The 23,261-nt window shown below is 37.8% G+C and overlaps 2 protein-coding genes across 2 annotated transcripts in view; one reads left to right on the forward strand and one right to left on the reverse strand.

Moving 5' to 3' along the window:
* Positions 1–18,245, reverse strand: part of ttc7a (tetratricopeptide repeat domain 7A) — a 33,131-nt gene extending 14,886 nt beyond the window's left edge. The window contains exons 1-11 of the mRNA XM_055170005.2: positions 18,045–18,245; positions 16,167–16,330; positions 15,779–15,947; positions 8,375–8,505; positions 8,043–8,167; positions 7,254–7,332; positions 5,843–6,012; positions 3,047–3,110; positions 2,488–2,625; positions 1,871–1,954; positions 1,640–1,744 (exon numbers count right to left, since the gene is read on the reverse strand). Of these exons, the coding sequence (XP_055025980.2) occupies positions 1,640–1,744; positions 1,871–1,954; positions 2,488–2,625; positions 3,047–3,110; positions 5,843–6,012; positions 7,254–7,332; positions 8,043–8,167; positions 8,375–8,505; positions 15,779–15,947; positions 16,167–16,330; positions 18,045–18,174 (1,359 nt within the window). The 5' untranslated portion in view covers positions 18,175–18,245. The remainder of the gene's footprint in view (positions 1–1,639; positions 1,745–1,870; positions 1,955–2,487; positions 2,626–3,046; positions 3,111–5,842; positions 6,013–7,253; positions 7,333–8,042; positions 8,168–8,374; positions 8,506–15,778; positions 15,948–16,166; positions 16,331–18,044) is intronic.
* Positions 18,246–20,549: 2,304 nt separating this feature from the next.
* mcfd2 (multiple coagulation factor deficiency 2, ER cargo receptor complex subunit) lies at positions 20,550–23,253 on the forward strand. Its single transcript, XM_055170007.2, has 4 exons — positions 20,550–20,709; positions 21,184–21,342; positions 21,512–21,671; positions 21,750–23,253. Exons 2-4 carry the CDS (start codon positions 21,188–21,190, stop codon positions 21,879–21,881), a joined length of 447 nt encoding a protein of 148 aa, XP_055025982.1. The 5' UTR covers positions 20,550–20,709; positions 21,184–21,187; the 3' UTR covers positions 21,882–23,253.
* The last annotated feature ends 8 nt before the right edge of the window (positions 23,254–23,261 follow it).

Genomic DNA, 23,261 nt, shown 5'->3' on the forward strand with positions numbered 1-23,261 from the left:
GTATTTCTCCTGTCTCAGCGGAAACTGGAAATGATGCACGACCATTCAAAAACATGACTGGGGTTCTAACTATACAAAGCTTAATGCAAATGGGTGAAGTGTCCCTTTAACCATCTTTTATAAACATGCCTTATGCTGTGTTCACACCAGCCGCGGTAGAGGCATCAAGCGCGAGTGAAGTCAATGTAAAGACGTGTTTACGCGCGTCTGGAGGTCTCGCGGTGCGAATGGTGCGGTAGACGCGAATCCGAATTGACGTGCGAATGACGCAAATTGAGCATTGCCACGGGAAACGCGTGAGTTGAAAACTTTGTCGGAAAAATCGTGCCGCGTTAACCAATCAGGAGCTTGCTCTAGTAGTGACATGATTACAGGAAGCGAGCGGAGTCGCAGAAGCCACTCCCATGAAGCAAGTAAACTCAAAATGTTCAAGTGTCCAACTACGTGCGAATAGCGCGTTTTAGGGATGGGCAATATAAACGATATGCAATATAAACAATACAAAATTGGCATACGATAGAGATTTTAATTCTGATTTTAAGATCGTGATAATGCATGTTAATTACGTAATCTAGCTGCAAAATTTAGAGCCACGAGCTGCAGCCGGCTGCAACGCATAATCATATTCGTCATTTTGAATAAACATGGCTGAAAGCGTCAGCGAACCAGAGGAGACCAATCAATGGCACTGGCATATTTTAAAGGGGACATTTCACAAAAAGATGTAAAATAAATCTTATGTACATATGTGATGTTTAATACCTCACAGATAATTTATTATAACATGTTAAAATTGCCACTTTGTAAATGTGAGCAAAAATGTGCCGTTTTGGGTTGTGTCCTTTTAAATGCAAAGGAGCTGATGAAATGCAAACACTGATCGCCATGATGGTGGTTTGTTGAAATTATTTTCTCCTCTCTCTGCACTAAATGGCAGTGCCGTGGTTGTAGAGTGCAGAATAAGGGACAGTATTATTATAAGATCCCATTTTGACATCACAAGGGGAGCCCGATTTTAATTACCTACTTTTCCACATGCTCGCAGAGAATATTTTACCAAAACTAAGTTACTGGGTTGATCTTTTTCACATTTTCTAGATTGATAGAAGCACTGGGGACCCAATTATAGCACTTAAACATAAAAAAGTCAGATTTCCATGATATGCCCCCTTTAAGATCTGTCTGTGCAAGTTATTTTCAGTAGAGACAGCTCAAACATGTAGCCTTAGTCTAGGACTAGCCTTAAGCCTTGTCTGTGAAACCGGAGGTTATAGACTGGACCTGGTGGATATTAACTGATCACACCTGCTACAGCAGTGGTTCTCAAACTTTTTCCACGTGCGACCACCCTTGTGTACGGTGCATTCCTTTGCAGCCCCCCAAAGAAAATGTATGACAAAAAACTTTAATTAAACAAAACATTTTAAGTTATACAAAGTAGTGCTGTTGGTTAGTAGCCTTATTTTTTTAGGTTTAATTACACAGAATTCATGATAAATTAATGTATTTTATAAAATTTCATAAAACTGGGGCCCCCTGGCACCATCTCGAGGGAGTTTGAGAACCACTGTGCTACAGTATATAATATTGTAGTGACAGTTTTGGATTTTTTTGCTGAATGTCTCGATCTTTGGCTCACCCAGTGCAGATGATTAATGCACACTTTGGCCGCTAGCAGAGGTGGTGTGGGGTCCTGTGGTCTCATTGCAGCACATTCTTTAAGTACAGACACAGCCCCTTCATTCTGTTTAATAAATGCATCTGTTATTATTAAGCATTCAAATATACATGCACATGTGTGTATAGTAAAGCAACAAAAACAGCGCAGGATAAAGACAGCAATTTTTTGAGATTTCTGTATGAATCTCACCTTCCCGCTTGCCATCAAAGACAAGCCAAGCTGGTACCAAAGATGAAACTCATTATAGGAGAACTTCATGGCCCGCTCCAAACACTGAGGACAAACAATCACACACAAATTAAAGTCATTAGATGTGTATGACATGACAATGTGGATAATATTACTTGGCATAACTACTGTAGATTTTCCAGGAAAGATCTTGTTATTGTCAGCAATAATAGGGGATTATGTGTATCCTGTACATATCACATCATGAAAAATGCGTAGGAAAGTGGTCTTAAATTTGATGCCAAAAGGGATTTATGTCCTGGTGTTCGCAGACACACGCAGGCGTGTGTTGATAGTGCTGTACTGGACAATGCAGGACTGCCAGTGCATATACCAACAATATAAACATACAGATTGGATTCATACAGTATTGTCACCTTAAAATATCTTTATTTGCTTACCGACTGAACTATTGAAACGACCTGGAGGATGGGTGGCAAAGGGTAGGTGGGAAAAGGTAAACTGGGTGAAAAAGGAGAGAAAGGATAAAAGAGACGATTTGAAAGACATAAGGAAGAGGGTCAGCGAGGTAGCAGCGGCATAAATTACAAGTCATTTTCTTGCCCTTGTGATCTCACCTGTGATAGCATGGAGTACTGCCCCCTTCTGGCCATACCAATGCTTAGCAGGTCATACACAGAGGTAGCATCCTGGATGCTGCTCTCTCTCTCCTCCCGATGCTCTGGTGTACGGCTGATCACTGCCTCAACGCTGGCCTACAGGGGACGACACAAAGCAGATTAAGATTTGAGGAATGTCTAAACATTCTTTGAAATTTCTCCTTTTTTATTTGATAGAAAAAATAAAAGCTTTTGCATTCACGCTACTCACTTTATCCATAAACATGCATTTTAAATTTAAATCTGTTACTAGTGCCATGCATGGTAGAGCATACAGGTTTACGGTTTTACACTTACAGTGCATTCAGGCTATACATTTTATAAGTACATGCATTCCCTAGAAATCAAACCTTTGACCTAGCGTTTTGCTGTATGAATAGAGCATACATGTTTGAAACAAATAATTTATTTACTGATCTTAACAATAGAATTAAGCAGTATATCATGAGCACACGTAACATGAAAGAATAAAGCGCAGTAAAACATGAAACGTGAAGGACATACAGTAAATTCTCACCATAGATTCTGTGATGAGGAGCAGAAGCACCGCTTCTTCAACAACGTCTTGTGGACAGAAACTTCTGCATGGTGAAAAGACAAAAAGGGAAAAAAATTGTCACACAGGTGTGTGTGTGTGTGTGTGGCAGTTTCTTGTTACAAATGTCATTCTGTAACTGAGCTCTCTGGCCTCCACCGGCTCACAGGGTTCCTCTCCTCACATATAATATGTTTCTATATGTTTTGTATTTAAAACTATTTCCACTTAGTTTCATTATTTTTTAAGCATTAATCTCACTTTATTTTATATCATCTGTAATTTCCCCATAGTTTGGTACTGAGCTGTACTGGAAATGCTTAATTCAACTGGGAAATGTTATCATTTCAGTTCTGCAGATCACTTTAAAATCTCTCCATCTCTTCTCTTGTATTTTTCCTCTCTGCTGGTCATCTGTAGACACACAGGTACAGTTACAGTATGTTTTATTCACAGCACAGTGTTGCAGCGTGCCCTGAATATTAAACCAGGCGAACCATCCTTGTATATTGCGCTCACACTCTCTCTCTCTCTCTCTCTCTCTCTCCCTCTCTCTCTCTCTGTGTGTGTGTGTGTGGTCAACTGATATGGGTTTTAATGACTGATGGCATTAGAAATCTCTAAAAAACAGGGTTAAAAACAGGCCTATATTAAATTATGTTTTCAATTAAAAAACATCCTACATAATGTCAAGAACATTCTGTGAAAATATAACCTTGATATCTTTAATATCGACTGAGTAAGGACATGTCATCAATGTGAAAGCAACGAGTGAAATCCAACTTTTTTGCTCTTAATTAAGACATGAATGTTTTCAAAATTGTCGAATTTCAACAAGAATTTTATTATCTTATGCTTATTTTGTTTTCACAGTATTTACTCAAACTTCACTAAAAACATTTGAAAACATATATTGTTGTTTATTATGAAAAGGGTGTGGGTAGATTTTGGAACTGACATCAAGCTCAGTGACCAATTAATCTATCAATGGTGATAATCTCAAAAAGCATAACTATTGTGGCCTAGTTTAGACAAAAATCATGTGATCATTTATTCATCCTTACAATATGTTATGTCAGACTCACTTTATTGACTGAGCTGTTTTTATGTTATCTTTAAAGGGCACATATTTTGGCCATTTTTACAAGATGTAATCTACTGTAAATCTCAGGTGTGCCTAGAATGTGTTTGTGAAGTTTCATCTAAAAAAAAAAAGCCATTTGCATGACGAAAATGCCCCTATTTGGGTGGAAGCAAAAAAGCGCTGTTTTTATATGTAAACCTTTAAATGCAAATGAGCTACAGCTCCTCACTCCCTTACCAAGGCTAAAAATGTATCTGATTCATGTGAATACAGTCTTAAAAAATAGTATATTTTGCCAGATTAGTGCTGCAATGTGTTAACAACAAACACATTTAAAAAAGCTTTTGGATAAAATTAACCAGTCAGTAAATGGCTCTGGGCGGAGCTTTTCAATGTGACATCACATTAACAAGAAAATCCAAACCGAATGTCTTTGAAGACAGGTTTGCTAAAATGGAGATTAAAAAGGAATGGGTGGATTTTTTTCATTGTAGGGTGGGTTTGTTCACACACTGCCAACACACAATTCTGTCCTTTATTGTTTCATCCATAGACTATAAAAAAATATGGACGTAGTGTCCGTGACTTCACGCATAGGTTTCTGAAGATCGTTTTTGGAGCCAAAAGTAGGTGGAGCCTGCCGTCGCCATCTTCGGCGCGTGCACCGCGCATCACTCTCGGATATCCGAAAATGGGTAAAGAGGTGGGACGTGGGTGAAGCTGAAGTGGCTGGTTGCTGAAACCACGCCCACCTAGCCTGACTCGGGGGAACTGCCACTGCTGTCACTAATCACCCAAGTGGCCACACCCTTAATTATGCAGAATTTTAAGGCTTAATGTAATTTAAAAAAAAATTTGCACTCCTCACAGTTGTCATGAAGGGCAAAATTAGCTATACAAACCAAAAACACTTTTTGTACCAGGCTGTAAACATATTATTTTCTGCTCTAAAGATGGGCATTTTAACTTGGAGGTCTATGGGAATTGACTTCCTTTTGGATCCAGCCTCTAGCGGCCAGTCAATGAATTGCAGTTTAAATCACTCCCGTGTTGGCTTTATTAGAGAGATCGGAAGGTTGCCCCTCGGCTCCATCATACAAAACATAGTTGCTAAATTACAAAAGAAAGATCCTTGACTTTTTTCCTGCCATTGATGAGATATCTCACAAGTTTTTACATCAGTCCATATTTTTGCTATTATCCACTAGTGGCGCTCTTACCCAACTTAAAAAACACTGAAGCATCCACTGATCCAAAAACAGTAAAATCTGTGTATGTTCTGATCATTGCTCTGAATCTCTTACAAAAGTCCTTTACAAAAATGCAATGATCTCAGCTTTTTGCTCAAAGTTTGGTATTTTTGAAGAAACCTATCCATATATGAGAGGTGATAAAAAAACTAATTAAGAACTTATTTAGTTTGAAAGCAGAGGGTCTGTTCTTTCATTTGATATATACATGTATTGTGTTTTTATATTTAAAGAAAAAAATCTTTTGGAAGGGATTCAAATTTTTCCGAAAATCATAAAAAAATGCTGGCTGGCAACTTTTTGGAAAATGCTGGTGGGGAAAGAGTTAATCCCAACTTCTGATCCCACAGGAACACCAAAAAATGACATTTGTTAAGATCATTAGAGCGAATGGGACATGAGAGAAGATAAAAAAGAAAGACAGAAATAGAGAAAGATTCTAACCCTTCAGTGCTGTAGCTCTGTGGTGGTCTGGAGGAGGGGTACATGGCATCTTTAGGCTGTGTGATTCCCTCTCTGTTCAGCCAGTCTGGTGGTGGAGGTGTCAGTGGACTCCAGTAAGCATCTTCACTCACTGAAGTCAACAACACTTCTGCAAGTCTGCATGCTACTTTCTGAACAACACAACAGATGACACGTTCAGTGTTTTTTTTAATATGAAAACATACTGTAAGTTTGTCTGTTGAATGTATATGTTCATTCTTGACTCAGAAATCCAATACAATACACAACAAGTGACTCAGAGACAATTATGAAGGAAATTAAATGGATATTATTTCTCCAGTTGGGTTACAATACAACTAATGACAGTAAGATCTGTGCTTTACTTAACTGAATGAAGCCTTATACTTCTGCATATGAGTAGCTGAAATAAAATTTTTAACAAGGTCCCTGATGATTTTTAACTGATATTAACACAGTGTGAAACATGTACTCACAGAGATTTTGTGATATTTTTGTTTTCAGTAAAAATATCTAAAAATTCTTAAATTAATATGATTTTTTTTTGATGAGCAACTATACAACTTAAGTGAATTTGTGCTTAAAACAACAACAAAAACAAAATCTGCCAATGGGGTAAGGAAATGTTTCTTGAATTAATTGTTTAAAAAGAAAATGTTTATTCTTACCCCATTGGCAGATTTTTTTACTTGTTTTAAGCACAAATTCACTTAAATTGTATGTTGTTTAAAAAAAAAAACTTATTTTAAAGTCATTTTGCTCATCAAAAAAATCTTTCAAAAATCCTCATTATCTTAATTGAAGAGTTATTAGATATTTGTACTGAAAACAAGACAAAAACGCTAAGTAAGAAAGTCATTTTTTGCAGTGTATTGAAGGACAGGACAGTTAATAACTACTATATTACACCCAAAAGCAAGTGGGTCACACTTTATTTTACGGTATCAATGTTACAGTGTAACTATACATTTAAGTACTAAGTAATAATCATTAACAACATGTACTTACCATAGGGTTGGGGTTAGGATTAGGGTTTGGTTTAGGGTTAGTTGGATGTAATTATGCATAATTAACTGTTATTACTATAATAATTACATGTAGCATGTGTAACAAAGACACCTAAAATAAAGTGTTACCAGCAAGTGTTTACCCTAAAGTCTTAGCATAGCAAAGGCATAAGAGAAAAAAACCAGGCCTGTTTAATTTTAAGCATCAGAAACAGCGGAGAATGGTTGTGCAAGGTTTTTTTAAGAAAATGTACATTACATTAAAAGCAGATCTCTGGCAAAAATAAAAGATTTGACCTCTTTACTATAAGATAAGATGAAAAATTTTAGCAATTAATAAAAGTATACAGGTGGTTGTGTTTCCATGTGAATTTGGTAGCTCTCACCTTCCTAAAACTTTGAGAGCCCCGACTCTCAACAACCCTCATGACCCTCCGCAGCTGGTGTGTCCCCTGAGCCAAGTGACTAACACACACACACACACACACACACACACACACACACACACACACACACACACACACACACACACACACACACGAGCAGAGGAGATTATGGGATGAGAAATGAGAAAAGACAAATGAGATGATGAATGTTTTAACAGGACACAATAACATGGTTTATGCCTGATAGCACAGGAAGTGAGAAAGGAGGATGTTGATAAGAATCACATGCAGTATTTTGACTCAGTTTGACTTGTAATATAACATTTTGAGACTTATTATTATTAAGAAATTAGCTAATCAAAGTAGCTAAGGTTGTTTGCTCCTAAAAGTGTGGCATGCATGCCTAAAATGAAGTAAAACATGTATATGTATACAGAGTACAGAAATAATGTGGTGGCTTCTGAAAGTATGTTAGTAAGCTATTTTGAAAACAATCAACATAAGCCTGGCTCATAACCAACGCCCCTTTGGTTTTCTGTTCGAAACGCTGATAACCACATAAGGCAAGACTTCACGTAACATCACCAATATTGAGACACTGACACCTGCTGGACATCACTTGCACATCACACACAGATTATGTTGACATACTGAAGGAATACCAGTGGTGTGTTTACAAAGCCTAGATCATGTTCACACTGAATCAATACATGGCTGAACCTGTGCTACAAATACTGTAGCTGTGTGTGCGTGCTTGATACAATAAAAGCCTAGGTCTGATCTGCTTACCCTTTGTGCAGCAGAGACAGGTATGCACTTTGAAGGGCAGCTTGAAGAAAGAAACCTGGGTCCACATCGCAGGCAGGGGCAGATGAGCCGCTTTTAGTTGTTTTGGAGCTTGGCGTGGTTACAGTCTAGCATAGTGAACATACAATAAGATTAGATGTGACCAAAGGGGTAAAATGAACACATTTAGCTGAAATCTTTGAAATGCACAGAAGCCTTTAAGAAAAAGTGTAAAACATTTAAGCATGACTAGAACATCAATTGATCCATGATCAACATCTGTGATTATATTCCGTATAAAGACGCTCTTCTTGTATTCTAGTACACACATATACCTTGTCCAGCTCTTGCAGGTATAACAGGCCAGCATCACAGGCCATGAGGTAACAGGCCAGGCATTCTTCATCTTTCTCAGACAGTCGAATACGGGAAGCACCGGACAGACGCTGATGGTCTATAGACAAACCTGGACAATTACAGAGAGTAACATCAAAGTCTTGTCACTGCGCTGCCATGTTTGCAACTCCTCCATGTCTTGCTAAAGCAAGCCTACGTCCCAATTCGCTATTATGTCCTATGCCCTTAAAGTATGTACTGTTTTTGTTATGGAAAAGTATAGACATTTCAGTGCTTTTAAAGAGATGGCACAAACTAAATCTAATTTCGACTGCTATTTAGTACTGATAGTATGCGAATTGGGACACAAGACATGTCATATACTGCGCATACACAAAGTCCCTCCCCTAGAGGATGTCATTCATTAACGGTTAACCATTGGCTCTTTTACTAGAGCGTTCATATTGACCATTGTGATCTCCCCCATTCATAGCAATAGCAGTAATGCATCTTGGGTAAAATATATCTTTGGTAATATATTAAGCCCAGGTCAAAGTTCACTTAAACTAGGATTGCAGTTACAAATGAGCTCATGTGCAAAATCCACAACAATTTTCCCACAATTACAGTACAGCCGGTTAGACAAGCTTGGGAAAAGGGGTCTGTCTTGATAAAATGGGACTATTGGGACATGAAAAGGAAGATTCCCATTAACATTATACAATAAAAAGGTCTGGTTTAAGCTACTGTTTTATTCATAGTAATACATACAATGAGGAAAATAAGTATTTGCTATTTTGCAAGTTCTCCCACTTAGAAATCATGGAGGGATCTGAAATTGTCATCGTAGGTGCATGTCCACTGTGAGAGACATAATCTAATCCAGAAATCACAATGTATGATTTTTTTTATTATTTATTTGTATGATACAGCTGCAAATAAGTATTTGAACACCAGAGAAAGTCAATATTTGGTACAGTAGCCTTTGTTTGCAATTACAGAGGTCAAACGTTTCCTGTAGTTTTTCACCAGGTTTGCACACACTGCAGGAGGGATTTTGGCCCACTCCTCCACACAGATCTTCTCTAGATCAGTCAGGTTTCTGGCCTGTCACTGAAAAACACTGAGTTTGAGCTCCCTCCAAAGATTCTCCACTGGGTCCAGGTCTGGAGACTAGCCAGGCCACGGCAGAACCCCGACATGCCTCCCACAGAGCCACTCCTTGGTTATCCTAGCTGTGTGCTTCGGGTCATTGTCATGTTGAAAGACCCAGCCTCGACCCATCTTTAACGCTCTAACTGAGGGAAGGAGGTTGTTCCCCAAAATCTCGCAATACATGGCCCCGGTCATCCTCTCCTTAATACAGTTCAGTTGCCCTGTCCCATGTGCAGAAAAACACCACCACAGCATGATGCTACCACTTCTATGCTTCACAGTAGGGATGGTGTTCTTGGGGTTGGTACTCATCATTCTTCTTCCTCCAAACACGTTTAGTGAAATTATGACCCAAAAGTTCTATTTGGGTCTTATCTGACCACATGACTTTCTCCCATGACTCCTCTGGATCATCCAAGTGTTCATTGGCAAACTTAAGACGGGCCTGGACATGTGCTGGTGTAAGCAGGGAAACCTTCCGTGCCATGTATGATTTCAAACAACGTGACGTGTATTACTAACAGTAACCTTGGAAACGGTGGTCCCAGCTCTTTTCAGGTCATTGACTAGCTCCTCTCGTGTAGTTCTGGGCTGATTTTTCACCTTTCTTGGGATCATTGAGACCCCACGAGGTGAGATCTTGCATGGAGCCCCAGTCTGAGGGAGATTGACAGTCATGTTTAGCTTCTTCCATTTCTAACGATTGCTCCAACTGTGGACCTTTTTCACCAAGCTGCTTGGCAATTTCCCCATAGCCATTTCCAGCCTTGTGGAGGTGCACAATTTTGTCTCTAGTGTCTTTGGACAGCTCTTTGGTCTTGGCCATGTTAGTAGTTGGATTCTTACTGATTGTATGGGGTGGACAGGTGTCTTTATGCAACTAACGACCTCAAACAGATGCATCTAATTTAGGAAAATAAATGGAGTGGAGGTGGACCTTTTAAAGACAGACTAACAGGTCTTGGAGGGTCAGAATTCTAGCTTATAGACAGGTGTTCAAATACATCTTTGCAGCTGTATCCCACAAACAAATAGTCCAAAAAAATCATATATTGCAATTTCTGGATTTCTTTACATTATGTCTCTCACAGTGGACATGCACCCACGATGACCACCTCAGACCCCTCCATGATGTATAAGTGGGAGAATTTGCAAAATAGCAGGGTGTTCAAATACTTATTTTCCTCACTGTAATAATAGTATTTATTTGTAAGTGGTTCTTCCACACCACGTTTTTTTTTCACGAGGGAATTGCAGGGTGTTCTTGTGTTGATGAAAAATATAAAACGTAAAGTAAATAATTTAGGTCGAGGGGGGAGTTAAAAAAATTCCTATGCAATATAAAGGAATAAGAATAGAAAGTCCTAATGCAAATAATGTAAAAGTATGACCACAGCATGGCAGTTGGTTTTCTGGATGAATAAAGTAACCACAACACTGACATGTTTAACCCTCTCAGATTCATCCAGTCTCGCTAGATTATATTTACCCAGATGTCACTTGTTCCATAAAAATTTAAGGAAGTAAACATAAAAATGGGGAACTACACAACAAAACCGCTATGCAACTTCAACATTTGTCCTTCGCATTAAGCCATCTAAACAAATATATTAACAACAAAATTATGACATTGTATGTCTTCAAGTTTCTGCGCAATTTTCTTATAGAGAAAGACAGATAGATACAGTAGACAGACAGATAATGATTTGGTTTGTTTTGCTCTGCCTGGCAAGTCTCTCGAGGGACTCAAGAACATGAACTTTGCATTATATTAGCCAATAAGATATGTTATGAATTTCTAGCCTTACTGTTTCTGATCATTTGATGAGGATACAAACATGGCGGTCTATATAAAAAAGTACTATAGCTTAATATGCAGCATGTCTGTGTGGATATTGTTACAATCCTGTCCTGGTCTTTTTTCTTGTGGCTTTATAATAAAACTCAACTGCACTTCATCCACTGCCTCCCTGTGTTTGTCTGCTTCCATCATAACACATATAGTAACAAGTTCTTGAACGTGGGTTTTATTAAAATTATGTAGGTAACTTCATTTTCACATAAATATCATATATCTTCTTACTTAATTTTTTTTGCTAATATTTGACACCATTTAGATCATGTGACAAACATAATAATGGACACGAGGGGTGTCAACAATAATCGATTCGGCTACGCATCGCAATGCGCGCATGCACGATTCAGCATCAATGCAGCAAAGTGCCATAATCGATTAAGTCACTGTTTATTTTCTGGTCTTGAGTGGACAAAAAAGTTGTGAAGTTTCAATTACTTCCGGGGCATAACAACAACAATCAAGATGGCTGAGGCGGAGAGAGATGACAGTGACAGACAGGTAAATAAAAACGCACCCTTTTCCATGGAAAGTGGACATATGGGCACATTTCGGATTCTACGAAGTTAATAGGAAACTAGACAAGACTTACGCTGTGTGTAAATTCTCATCTCAGGTATATAATTGTCATTGTCTTAAAGCTGCTAAGCTTCAGTTTTTGTTGAGAATAGTTGCACTTGCCTTGTTGTGTACAGTAGAATTCTGATGCATCGCAATGCATCGTAGAATCGAATTGAATCGTTACCTGGTGAATCGTAATTGAATCGAATTGTGAGGGCAGTGCCAATGCACACCCCTAATGGACACATATATATGTATGCATCCTTTATATACTCTAGCAGTGATCAAATATACTGTCAAATACTGTCATACTTATGATATACAAAATGCTGATGATGATTACCATGACAACCATAATCCTATAACCAAATAGTAACATGGTGGTATGTCAAGTAATATCATGGTATTACCAAGTTTAGTATAAAAATGCATTAATTTTAACCCAGTGGTTGGATTTTGTAATTTAGCCAATCAAGGATCAAAACAACCCAGCAATTGTTACAGCGACAAACACATTTTATTTTATATCTGTAAATTCATACTAAGTCCATATTCTAATAAATCCTGTACAATTATACAGTAGTAGGTTAGTGTTGAATCCAGTATAAAACATGCTTGAGGCAAAGTCTGAATGGAATGGAGCGATAGAAATGATGTAACTGTGTAAACACAAAACAGAGACCCTGCATTTAAAAAGCACTGACACAATCATTACCATATAAGGAATATTTGGCTTTAAACTCTGTCTTATGTCAGGATAATAGACTAATATCTACTAATGAATTTAGAACAGAAAAGGGTGTTACTGGCCTGGCATACTTTTTCGGATTTATTGCAACTGAGACAATCGTGGAGACCTTGCATTCTTTCAATTTTTCACATGCCAGTTTTTTTACACAAAACTAATTTTAATGGTTTTCCCTCAATGTCCTTGATGATATTCAACAGGAAACAAGGTAAAACAAATGACACAAGCCAAAAGAGTGCAGGTTGTTACATAGTAACGTATTACACATTACATGCCTTCTCATTAGGGTTGAGAATCGAAAATCAACGTTCCTCACTCTAGATTATTTGCGGGATTTATTTCGCTAATTTTTCCATTTAGATGAATATTTTCAACTTGCGCGAAGATGCACTTGAGGAGATTAGTGCATGTTTTCCCAATTCGCGTCATTTGCATCGCCCCACACGAGTTTGCGTCTATTCACGTCTTTGCATTGACTTTGTATGTAATCTACTCGTGCATATCGTTGAATTCGCGTTTGGTGTGTACGCCTCATTATGCTGCGTACACACCAAACAAAAAGCATCGCGTTCCTCGCTCTAGATTTCTCTTAATTACTTTAATGTGTGCATGAGATTTGCTTTAGCGGAGTTTGGAGGAGCACAGATCTGTATGAAAATTGAAGAGTGATTTTATAAAAAAGTTATTATTTTACGCAAAACATAAATGAATATCTGATTTCAAAGAATTTTGTAATGTGTTCTGTAAGTAAATTCTGTAAATATTTGTTTCTGTGGTGTTATCAGTTGTTTTTAAGTAATGCAATTTCCCCTTTATTTTTTGTTGTATTAACAGCAGTGGTGGCCGGTGACTTCAGTGGTGCTCGATGGGAAGTTCGTCACAACATGTATGTAGCCCGTCATGTGTGTTGTTTGAAATTTCAATGTTCTGCGTGTCAAGTAGACCTGTGCGCATCACACGTCTTGACAAAATAAGTGCCTGCTGCAGATGCGTCTAAAGGGTTTATGATAAAAGAGACGCTCGCATTTGCCAGATACTCGCATAATCTCATGCGTAATCAGAGTTAAGTGTTAAATGAGTGTCTTTTGTAAACGTGATCGTCTCTTTTATCATAAACAGCTTTGACGCATATGCAGCAGGCACCCACCCTGACAAAACACGTGACGCACATGGTTCACATGATGTAACAAACACATATTTTGAATACACAAGCAACACACGACACGCCGAACACATATTTTGAATTTGCCCCCCACGGATGAGCAGTCATGAGCCGCCACTGATTAACAGAAAAGTTCAATATCCAGTCTAGAGGTCTGATCGGAGATCAGCTGCTGGTTCTGTTATTATGTGAAAATGAAGAGGAGACCACCATGCTCTCTAAAAATGGTTGGGTTATTTTTGACCCATAATGGGAAAATTGAACAGAACACATGCAGGGTTAAAATGACCCAATGTTGGGTTGTTGGTTTGCAACCATGGGTTATAACAACCCAGCATTGGGCAAATTTTAACCCAGTGGTGTGTTCTGTCCAATATTTACCCATCATGGGTCAAAAATAACCCAGCCATTTTTAGAGAGTGGCTTTTGGATTGAAAGGAAGTAATACTTGTTTGTACTGTATGTACTGAAGCATCCCATGAACTCCCTGTGTTTATAAATATCTGTACTGTTGTTTTACAATGGGAGTGTGCTTTTTAGTTGTCACAAATGTTAATGTATTTCTTTTAATGAACACTTAAATGCATGATGCATTGAGGACAATTTTGATGTGTTGAAATGTTATTGAAAATAAAGTCCCAAAAGTACCGTGATATCTTGTTGCCTTTACATTTACCATATTAAAACTGTATAGTATTAAAACTATTACACTACATTGAGGAAGTTCATTTTTAACAAATATTATACACTGATTGGTGTAAAGTTATAGTTAGTGGACCCCATGAGACACTTTAAAAGTGTTGAGCATATATCAGTGCCATTGTTTTGTATCAAGATGCACACCAGTATTGTTTTTGTATGGTCTGTTTGTAAAAACTACTTAAAGGAACATTTTGGGAATTTAGCTTATTCACCGTATCCTCCAGAGTTAGATAAGTCCATACATACCTTTCTCATCTCTGTGCATGCTGTAACTCTGTCTGACGCAGCCCCCGCTAGTTTAGCTTAGCACAAAGACTGGAAGTAAATAGCTCCAGCTAGCATACTGCTCCCAATAAGTGACAAAATAACGCGAACATTTTCCTATTTATGTGTGTTGTGATTTGTATAGTCACACCGTGTACAAATAACAAGGTGATATGAGACACAGCCATCTTTTAACAGTATACATACTGGGAACTATATTTTTAAGAAGGCGAAGCACTGCTACTTGGGCGGAGTGATTTGCACAACTCTAACCAAATTCTCTGCTCCTCACCAGGGGCTTCTCTGGTGCTGCGAGCAAATCACTCTGCCCAATTTGACTATACAAATTACAACACATAAATAGGAAAATGTTCGCATTATTTCGTCACTTATTGGGAGCAGTATACTAGCTGGAGCTATTTACTTCCAGTCTTTGTGCTAAGCTAAGCTAGCGGGGGCTGCGTCAGACAGAGCCACAGCACACACGGAGATGATAATGGCATGTATGGACCCATCCAACTCTGTGGGACACGGTGAACAAGCTAAAATCCCAAAATACGGGCATGTTCCTTTAAATTTCCTAATATAACTAAGGGCTAGTCCTGGATTAATCTAGAGCCTGCCTGGGAAACCACCCCAAAATGTTTCTTCATGCAAAAAAAGAAATTATTATATATAATTTACAAATGCATATACATTTTAAGATGGGGGTTCCTCACAAAAGGTTCATCATACTTGGAGATCCTTGTATTCGTAAAGTAAAAAAAAAAACTGGGATAAATGACCACATGATTTGGTAACTAAATATTGACTTATTATTTACCACATTGGAATCGAAACTGGGAAATTAAAATAATTCAAAATGGATAAGCAAAATAGATCGCATTCACCCAACCCAACTTGTCATAATGTATGCAAAACCAGTCAGAAATAAGTGATTTTCCAAGTTTTCATACCTTTTATGACAAATGCCTCAGCCAGCATGCGCAGCTGGTAGAGAGGCTGCTCCTGCCGTATGAAATCATCGACTCCAGCTTTGGCACACATGCCCTGAGCATCCCTGTAGCGACCCTGTACATAGTGCACCTTCACCAACAGGAGCAGAGCTTCATTCAAGTATCTCGGCTGCAGGGGAAGATTGGAAAAATATGAGTATATGCTCACTTTATATTTATTTATTAACACGAGTTGCTAAGATAGAAGTCGCTAGGGCGGAGCTTAGCGAAGTGTCACTTGTGTTGTACTACCAGATGGATTACTGTTGTTCACAGCATTGAATTTAATGCAAAAGTGCTGTTGAAACTCATAAGCCTTAAAAAGAGAGATGTACAAACAGTCCCAGACCTCCAGACGCCCCTTGTTGAGGATGCTGTCGAGGTGAGCTTTGGCTTTGGCTAGCTTGGGCTGCGATTGCTCCGTCAGAGGCGTTGAATTCTTCAGCAGGGTCACGTTCTCCAGCAGACACTCCTCTAACAGAGCTTCTGCCAACAGCAGTGTCCCGTAATCATCTACAGACAGACAGAGATGGACAATGTGGGTAAAGGTTGAAGAATGAAAGAGAACAGAATATGCTCAGTGACGAATATAGACGAATGCATCATTGCTGTGTTCCTTTAAAAATAATAAAAGCCTGAACAACATCATGTCTGGAAACTTTTGGAAAATTACTTCATTGTGACTTTATCATCCAACGTTGGACTTTATCCCGCCAGTATGGCTCCCTCTGATAATTGTGCATAGTTTGCAAGCTGATCTACAACAGTGTTTGATGGTTCAAAGAACTTTTAGGGTTTTTCTTGGCTCGGTCCGACAAAAAGGTTAAAAAAAACGTGTTTGCATTCATGCATATTTTGTACAAACATTGTGGATGAGGTGTTTCCTGTTTGGTCTGACCTCTCACGCCCCACTAAATCCAGACTCGTGTTATACTGTATGTCAAGCTCCTGACTGACATTTTCCTATGAAAGACAAAAGAAGTCGCTGGAGTGTACCACTGAAAAGTCTAGCAGCAAGTCGTTGTGAAATAAACACAATACAAAGTTCGATGGCCATCTTAATAAGTAATATTTCCATTTCCATAGGGAAATTAGTGGCGAAACCAGACATTTTTGGTTAGACATCTGATTTGGACAGTGGTTGACACACCCTCTGGGAGTGCCATGTGTTAACCTCTAAACTGGAGATATAGATTTAACAAGAATGGGAAAGAGTTTAAGCAAGATGTCACCTTAACCTTGTTGACTTTACCAAGATAAACACGGTGAGTGAGAGAGGAATCAGCTGGGTATTAGTTTACCTACAGTATAATAAAAAATCAGCCATCATCTATGATCTAGAAGGTTTTGTTCATACAATAAATACATATAAAGGTAAATAGACCCAAAAAGGACCTCTGAAGAATTTAGATAGTTATGTGTGAGGAACAAATGTAATGTAACTCAATATTCACTGAAATTATCTATTTAAACTCTTAAATTTCAGTGACTACTCTGCATACAAAAGTTTGTGTGCAGTCACCTCATTTTCTTTATACGCTAATATGTGTTTTGCATTTCTTGCTATACACAAATAAATAAGTTCCTGCATGTAGCATTAAATCACCAAATTTGAATGGGACGATGAAAAGTTTTTAGTAAATAACCTAAATTTATGCGTGTTCCTCACACAAAGCACACTGTGTGGCTTGAAGAGAGACAAAATGTTTCACACAAATCAAATAATGAGGTGCATTTTGCAATATAATCACTGTTGGTTTCCAAGTTTCTGTGCTTTTGTATGCAACCCCATATTGCATTGCAGCTCATTTGCATAAAGCTTAACTATAAAAACGGCACTTTGTTGCTCCAAATCAGTGTCAGTGTTCAAGCTGCTTTACACACAACAAAAACTAAATAATAGTAATGAGGGTGAGTAAATGATAACACTATCTCTTTAAGTAGTAACTTCTACCTGTAGGCTATAAACTAAAGGGTGTGTACATTCTCAAATGATCCACATGAGTAACTCGCTTCATACACACTAAACAGACGTGCCAAAAACGTATTCTCTCATAAACCAGAATGACTTAACAAATCACTCAAAAACGCCCGTTTGAAAAGTAGTGCATGTGAATTGTGTGACCAAAATCAGTGCAGACTTAAAACGTGAAAGTTTAACAGAAGGGTGCAAAGTTCACGCGGAACAAGACACACACTCATCACTGCTGGGTCTCTTCACACTTACCATCCTCATGTATCCGTGCTAAAGCGAGCTGCTCCACTAAAGCCGGTATTTTATCCCACTGACACTCGGCTCGGCAGCGCTCAACCTCCGCCTCTAAGCGGTACTGAGAGAACGAGAGGCGCGCTGTCATCCCCGCCGCGTCCCTGTGGCCGTGCGCGCGCTCCGACTGCACAACAGGAGTGACTGCAGACTGTCAACGGAAAACTCACTGAGCATGTGCAAAGTTATTACAAACACGAGACGCTGTCCATTTCAGCCCACATGATTAAGATAGAATAATATACTTCAGTATTTACTATAATAAACTGTGGTAGCATTAGATACTGCAGTGTTTTTGAAAATGACCACAATAAATATTAAAGTAGTCATTTCACATATTACTAGAGAATACTCTAACAAAGTGTAGTAGGCTAATTACTATACTATACTAAGTTACTGTAGCCTACAGCACACTGCAACTTAGTATGGTACAGTACAGTTCTTCATTATGACTGGATGAAGTTTTATAGAAGTTACTTTAAGATCAGAATTGGACATTTTAGTGACTTCAGTTAAAGGCTTGAAAATTCCATTTTAATATTCTTAGATTTTTCCAGGTTTTCCAAAACAGTAGGAACCCTATACTTTTTCCTTGCATTAAAGGGATAAAGTCACCCAAAAATGAAAATTCCATCATCATCATGTTTCAAACCTGTATAAATTTCTTGATGAGCACGAATGAAGATATTTTGAGGAATGTTTGTAACCAAACTGATCATAAGCCCCATTAACTTTAATAGTAGGAAAAAAGAATACTATAGAAGTGGATGGGGCTCATGAACAGTTTAGTTACAAACATTCCTCAAAATATTTTCATTCTTGTTCTTTAGAACAAAGAAATTTATACAGGTTTGCAGCAGCATAAGTAAATAATGACAGAATTTAAATTTTTGGGTGAACTATCTCTTTAACAGAGTTTGGTGCCCTGTTTAGACAAATGTCCTCACAAAAATTACCTAACAAGTACTGTGACGGTTTGATGAAAATATTATGATACTATAAAGTGATCTTAAAAGGTTACTTTATTTATGTGCCATGATATTTACATGGTACTTGAATATGCCTTTAAGAATTTCATAGTACAGTCTGAAATATGCAACATAGTCTTTGCAGTAGCCACAGTGTCTGCAGTGTCTGTAACTATTATCACTGTTACAACTGACTGGTGTTGTGGTAAACTGCAGTTACCATGGTAATGTTTGTCAAAGACGGATAAAATGAATAAAGACAGATGTTGAATGGCCTTGCATGCCCCAAACAAATGTGGGTAAGTAGTACATATGAGCACAAATTGCTTTAATCTAAAGTAACACTGTTCTTGTCCACTACAGTATGTCATATTACCCTAAACACCCTTCACTTCTAGATTACTAAATCTTTTTATCCAATTAAATCTTTTTAACTATTTGCAGAGATTGTTGTTATTAAATAATCAGACCTAGGAAGGGAGCTGTTGACATCATAAAGTATGGGACAAAGTCGACTCTGAAGTCAGTTTATGTAAAAATAGTAAAACTAATTCAAAACAAACACCTGCTACAGAATGCAAATGACAATAAAATTAGCTTTGGGAAACCTGATTGAGTGATGCCATCTAGTGGACGACTTGCGTGCTGTTCACATTTCGAGTCTTTTTCGGCAAGTGCGTTAAAATCGAGAGCGCATGCGGTGTTTTTTTATTTTTGCACTGAGTTCTTTTTTAAAGTAATACAATAGTGGGTAATATATAAAATATTTGCATGTTTTATAAAATAGCAACCAATCTCTAATAGTAAAATGAATTATTAGCCCACCTCTTACTTAAACACTGTACATAAAAACTGCATATACTACTTAATGTGCTGTGGTTACCAGAAAACATCACGAAAAATCTACAGGCTATTTTTTTGATCTACAGGGTATCTAGTTATCTACAAAGCCATACGTCTACGACATTACTAACACAAATACTGAACCTCCAAACGCCGAAAAAGAGATTTGGCCCTGTCATTTTCTCTGCTGAGGTTTTCCATGCAGCTGAGCGAGGTGTATAATTAACTGCAAATGAAATCAACATCGTAATCATCCTCACTGAGAGTACATAATTACTGTACCTCATTCATTGCATGCTGTAGACAACAGCGCGTGGATTACTCGAGACTCTGCTTTACTATGACGCATTACTCAAATCCAATCAGCGTTCATCTGTCGTGTCCAAACTTTTTTCTTCGTTTTTGTAAACATTTTTTGAGTGCAAAGTCCTTTCTGGTGTTTTAACTAAATACGAAACATTAAATAATGGCTGTATGTCGCTTCAAACATTCCCAAGTTCATTATGTAGGCTTTTTTAAATATTTATACAATATACTTATACAATGTATAACTGTGTTCTGCTGTGTATGTGACTGTTACTTTTATATAAATACAAAAATAAATAAAAAATTGGCACATGTGTGGCGCTTTAAAAAAACCTTGCTTGTCCAATCAGAATTTAGCTGTCGTGTCCATGAGGTGAAAGGTAGCTACGGCAAGCCAGAGCGGCCAGAAATAGCGGTGCTGAGTAAATATCAGCAGTTAGTTCATTATAACTCAACTGTGTCTGAACAAACAGGGCAAATATTTATCCAGCAATTTTGTTTCATAGCATGTAAGTAAATTTGCACTCTTTTGTTGTTATATTCAATGTACTACGCGAGCATCTGATTCGTATTATTCAAACAAGAAATGAGTAACTGTTACATCTAGCTTATGTTTAATTGTCTTGTTGTAAGCGTCTAGTATGCACCGTACAGTTATGTTAGATTATTCTTAAGTCTATATTCTAGCTTTACGCATTGATTATATTTAACCATGTCTGCAAAGTTTTGTCATTGCTCCTATTTACGATAGCGCGAGGAGTTCAGGTTCATCCAGATGACTCATGACTAAGCCCCATAAGATTCAGTAGACGTGGTCTATATAAATATGGGCTTTTCTTATTATGCATGAAATGTTTTTATTTTTATGATTCTCAATGGTAAATGCTGTCTCTTATGTACCATTACCAATACCAACCATATGCTGCAATGAATGGGTTCTGACAGTCTTGCTGTATTGTTATTTTATAAATGTGTGATTTCAGTGTAATGAGATTTAAAGGATTATGGGGCTGGTTCCTGCTTTGGTCCAGCTGCATGCTGTCTGTATCGTCACATGGAGGACACCATGCAGAACAAGGTGGCTCAAATCAAATCCCTCCACCAATCACCCGGCTGGACAGGAACATGATACAAGATAAAGAGTGAGCATTTTTCCTCTCGTTAGAACTGTATACAATGTACAGTTATAGTGTATACAAAATCACAATGAGGGAGAAAGATGTGCTAAATCAATATATAATATAAGATCAACTCTCCTGGCCTATGTATGTATATATGTATATGTAATTCTATTCTTCTCTTCTGTTGCAGTCACATCATGGAGCACTTGGAGGGTGTGATTGAAAAGCCAGAGTCAGACATGACCCCTCAAGAACTTCAGCTTCACTACTTTAAGATGCATGATTATGATGGCAACAATCTTCTGGATGGACTTGAGTTAGCCACTGCCATCACTCATGTGCATAAGGAGGTGTGTGCTCTTAATCACTTCTTTTCACATCTGATTGGACTTTAACACACTTGATAATGTCATTGCTTTGCTTTCTAGGAAGGAGGAGAGACTAGCCAGCCAATGAGAGAAGAGGATCTCATCAACCTCATTGATGATGTCCTCAGGGATGATGACAAAAACAATGATGGCTACATTGACTATGCAGAGTTCGCGAGGTCTCTGGAGTAAATGAAGACGGGAACGCGCACTGCCGTACTGCGGATGCACAATACCTCTGATGTACAGATCAGCCGCACATTCCTCCATGTGTATGCATTTTCACAAGAGCAGTATATTCATGTTTCAATATAACCTTTTTAAAATGATGAGGGACATGTGGCATGATGTGGGTTTTTGGCCATCAGTGTGTAGCATTCACAACTCTACATCTCTGGTTAGAATGGACCATTGATGCATAAACTGCCGAATTGATTCACTGTAAACAAACAAATATTTTGTTGTACTTAAATAAATGCTTTGCAGTGACAAAGCGGATGGCTGTATTACCGATAATTGACGACAAACTTTTGCTTTACTACTTTAAAGAAAAGCCACTTTAATTTTAAATGATGTGAGTTTTTTGTTAAAGGTTTAGGTCACCCACAGACGACAATTTTGTCATTATTTACTCACCGTTCCAAACCCACATGACTTTCACAAGCAACGAAGTTAAACAGTATGTTGTCATTTACTTTCATTGTATGGACGAAAGTACAGCGTCAACATTTTACACAATTTCCTGTTACACAGAAGAAACGATTTTACAAGATCTTCCTACACAGATTTACCAGTACTGTATGTCTTAAATACAGTAAACTAATATGTTATTCCTGATGTTACTTGGATGGTTTGCCCAAAAATGAAAATTTTGTTGTTTTTTACTCACCTCATGTCTATCCTTGTTCTTCAGAACCCAATTTCAGATTTCGTGTTGCCTCTCTTTCAATGCAAATTCTCTCTGTCGGTTGTGTAGGCAATTTTAGGATGTGATTTTTAAAACAATAGTGATATCTTCCCAACAAGAAAGTAGAGAGGACTTCAGGACACTTACAATAAATAACAATTTGACAACACATGGGTCATATTGAAGCTTGAAGAGTTTTATGGCTACTATGGGAGTAGATGGTGTCTGCCTCTGTCACCATACAATCCCATAATAACCAGAAAAACCCAAATAACACTTAAAAAAATCTGTGTTTGGGTTCTAAAGAAAAACAAAAGAAATTGGGGGTTAAAATGGCATGAGGGTGAGTAAAAAATTATAAAGTTTGAATTTTTGGTAAACTATCCCTATAAGAACTGGTGCCAGAGTGCATCATCAATACAGATTCAGTTTTTATGAGCTGTTTAGGTCAAACTTAAGGAGCTGCTAAACATATAATGAAGAGAAAAAAGTCCTTAAATAAATAAAGACTGAATGTTAACAATGTGATTCATTATGCTGATACTTTTTGACATACTGGGTTAATTTATTTCTACCAAAGTTGTGAATGATACTGATGACTTTGAATAGGAATGTAATAAAAAATTGTACTTGCAGTATGCTCTACTGTATATTTCACATGACGT

The sequence above is a fragment of the Misgurnus anguillicaudatus genome, chromosome 11, assembly GCF_027580225.2.
Source record: "Misgurnus anguillicaudatus chromosome 11, ASM2758022v2, whole genome shotgun sequence".
NCBI classification, from domain to species: domain Eukaryota; kingdom Metazoa; phylum Chordata; class Actinopteri; order Cypriniformes; family Cobitidae; genus Misgurnus; species Misgurnus anguillicaudatus.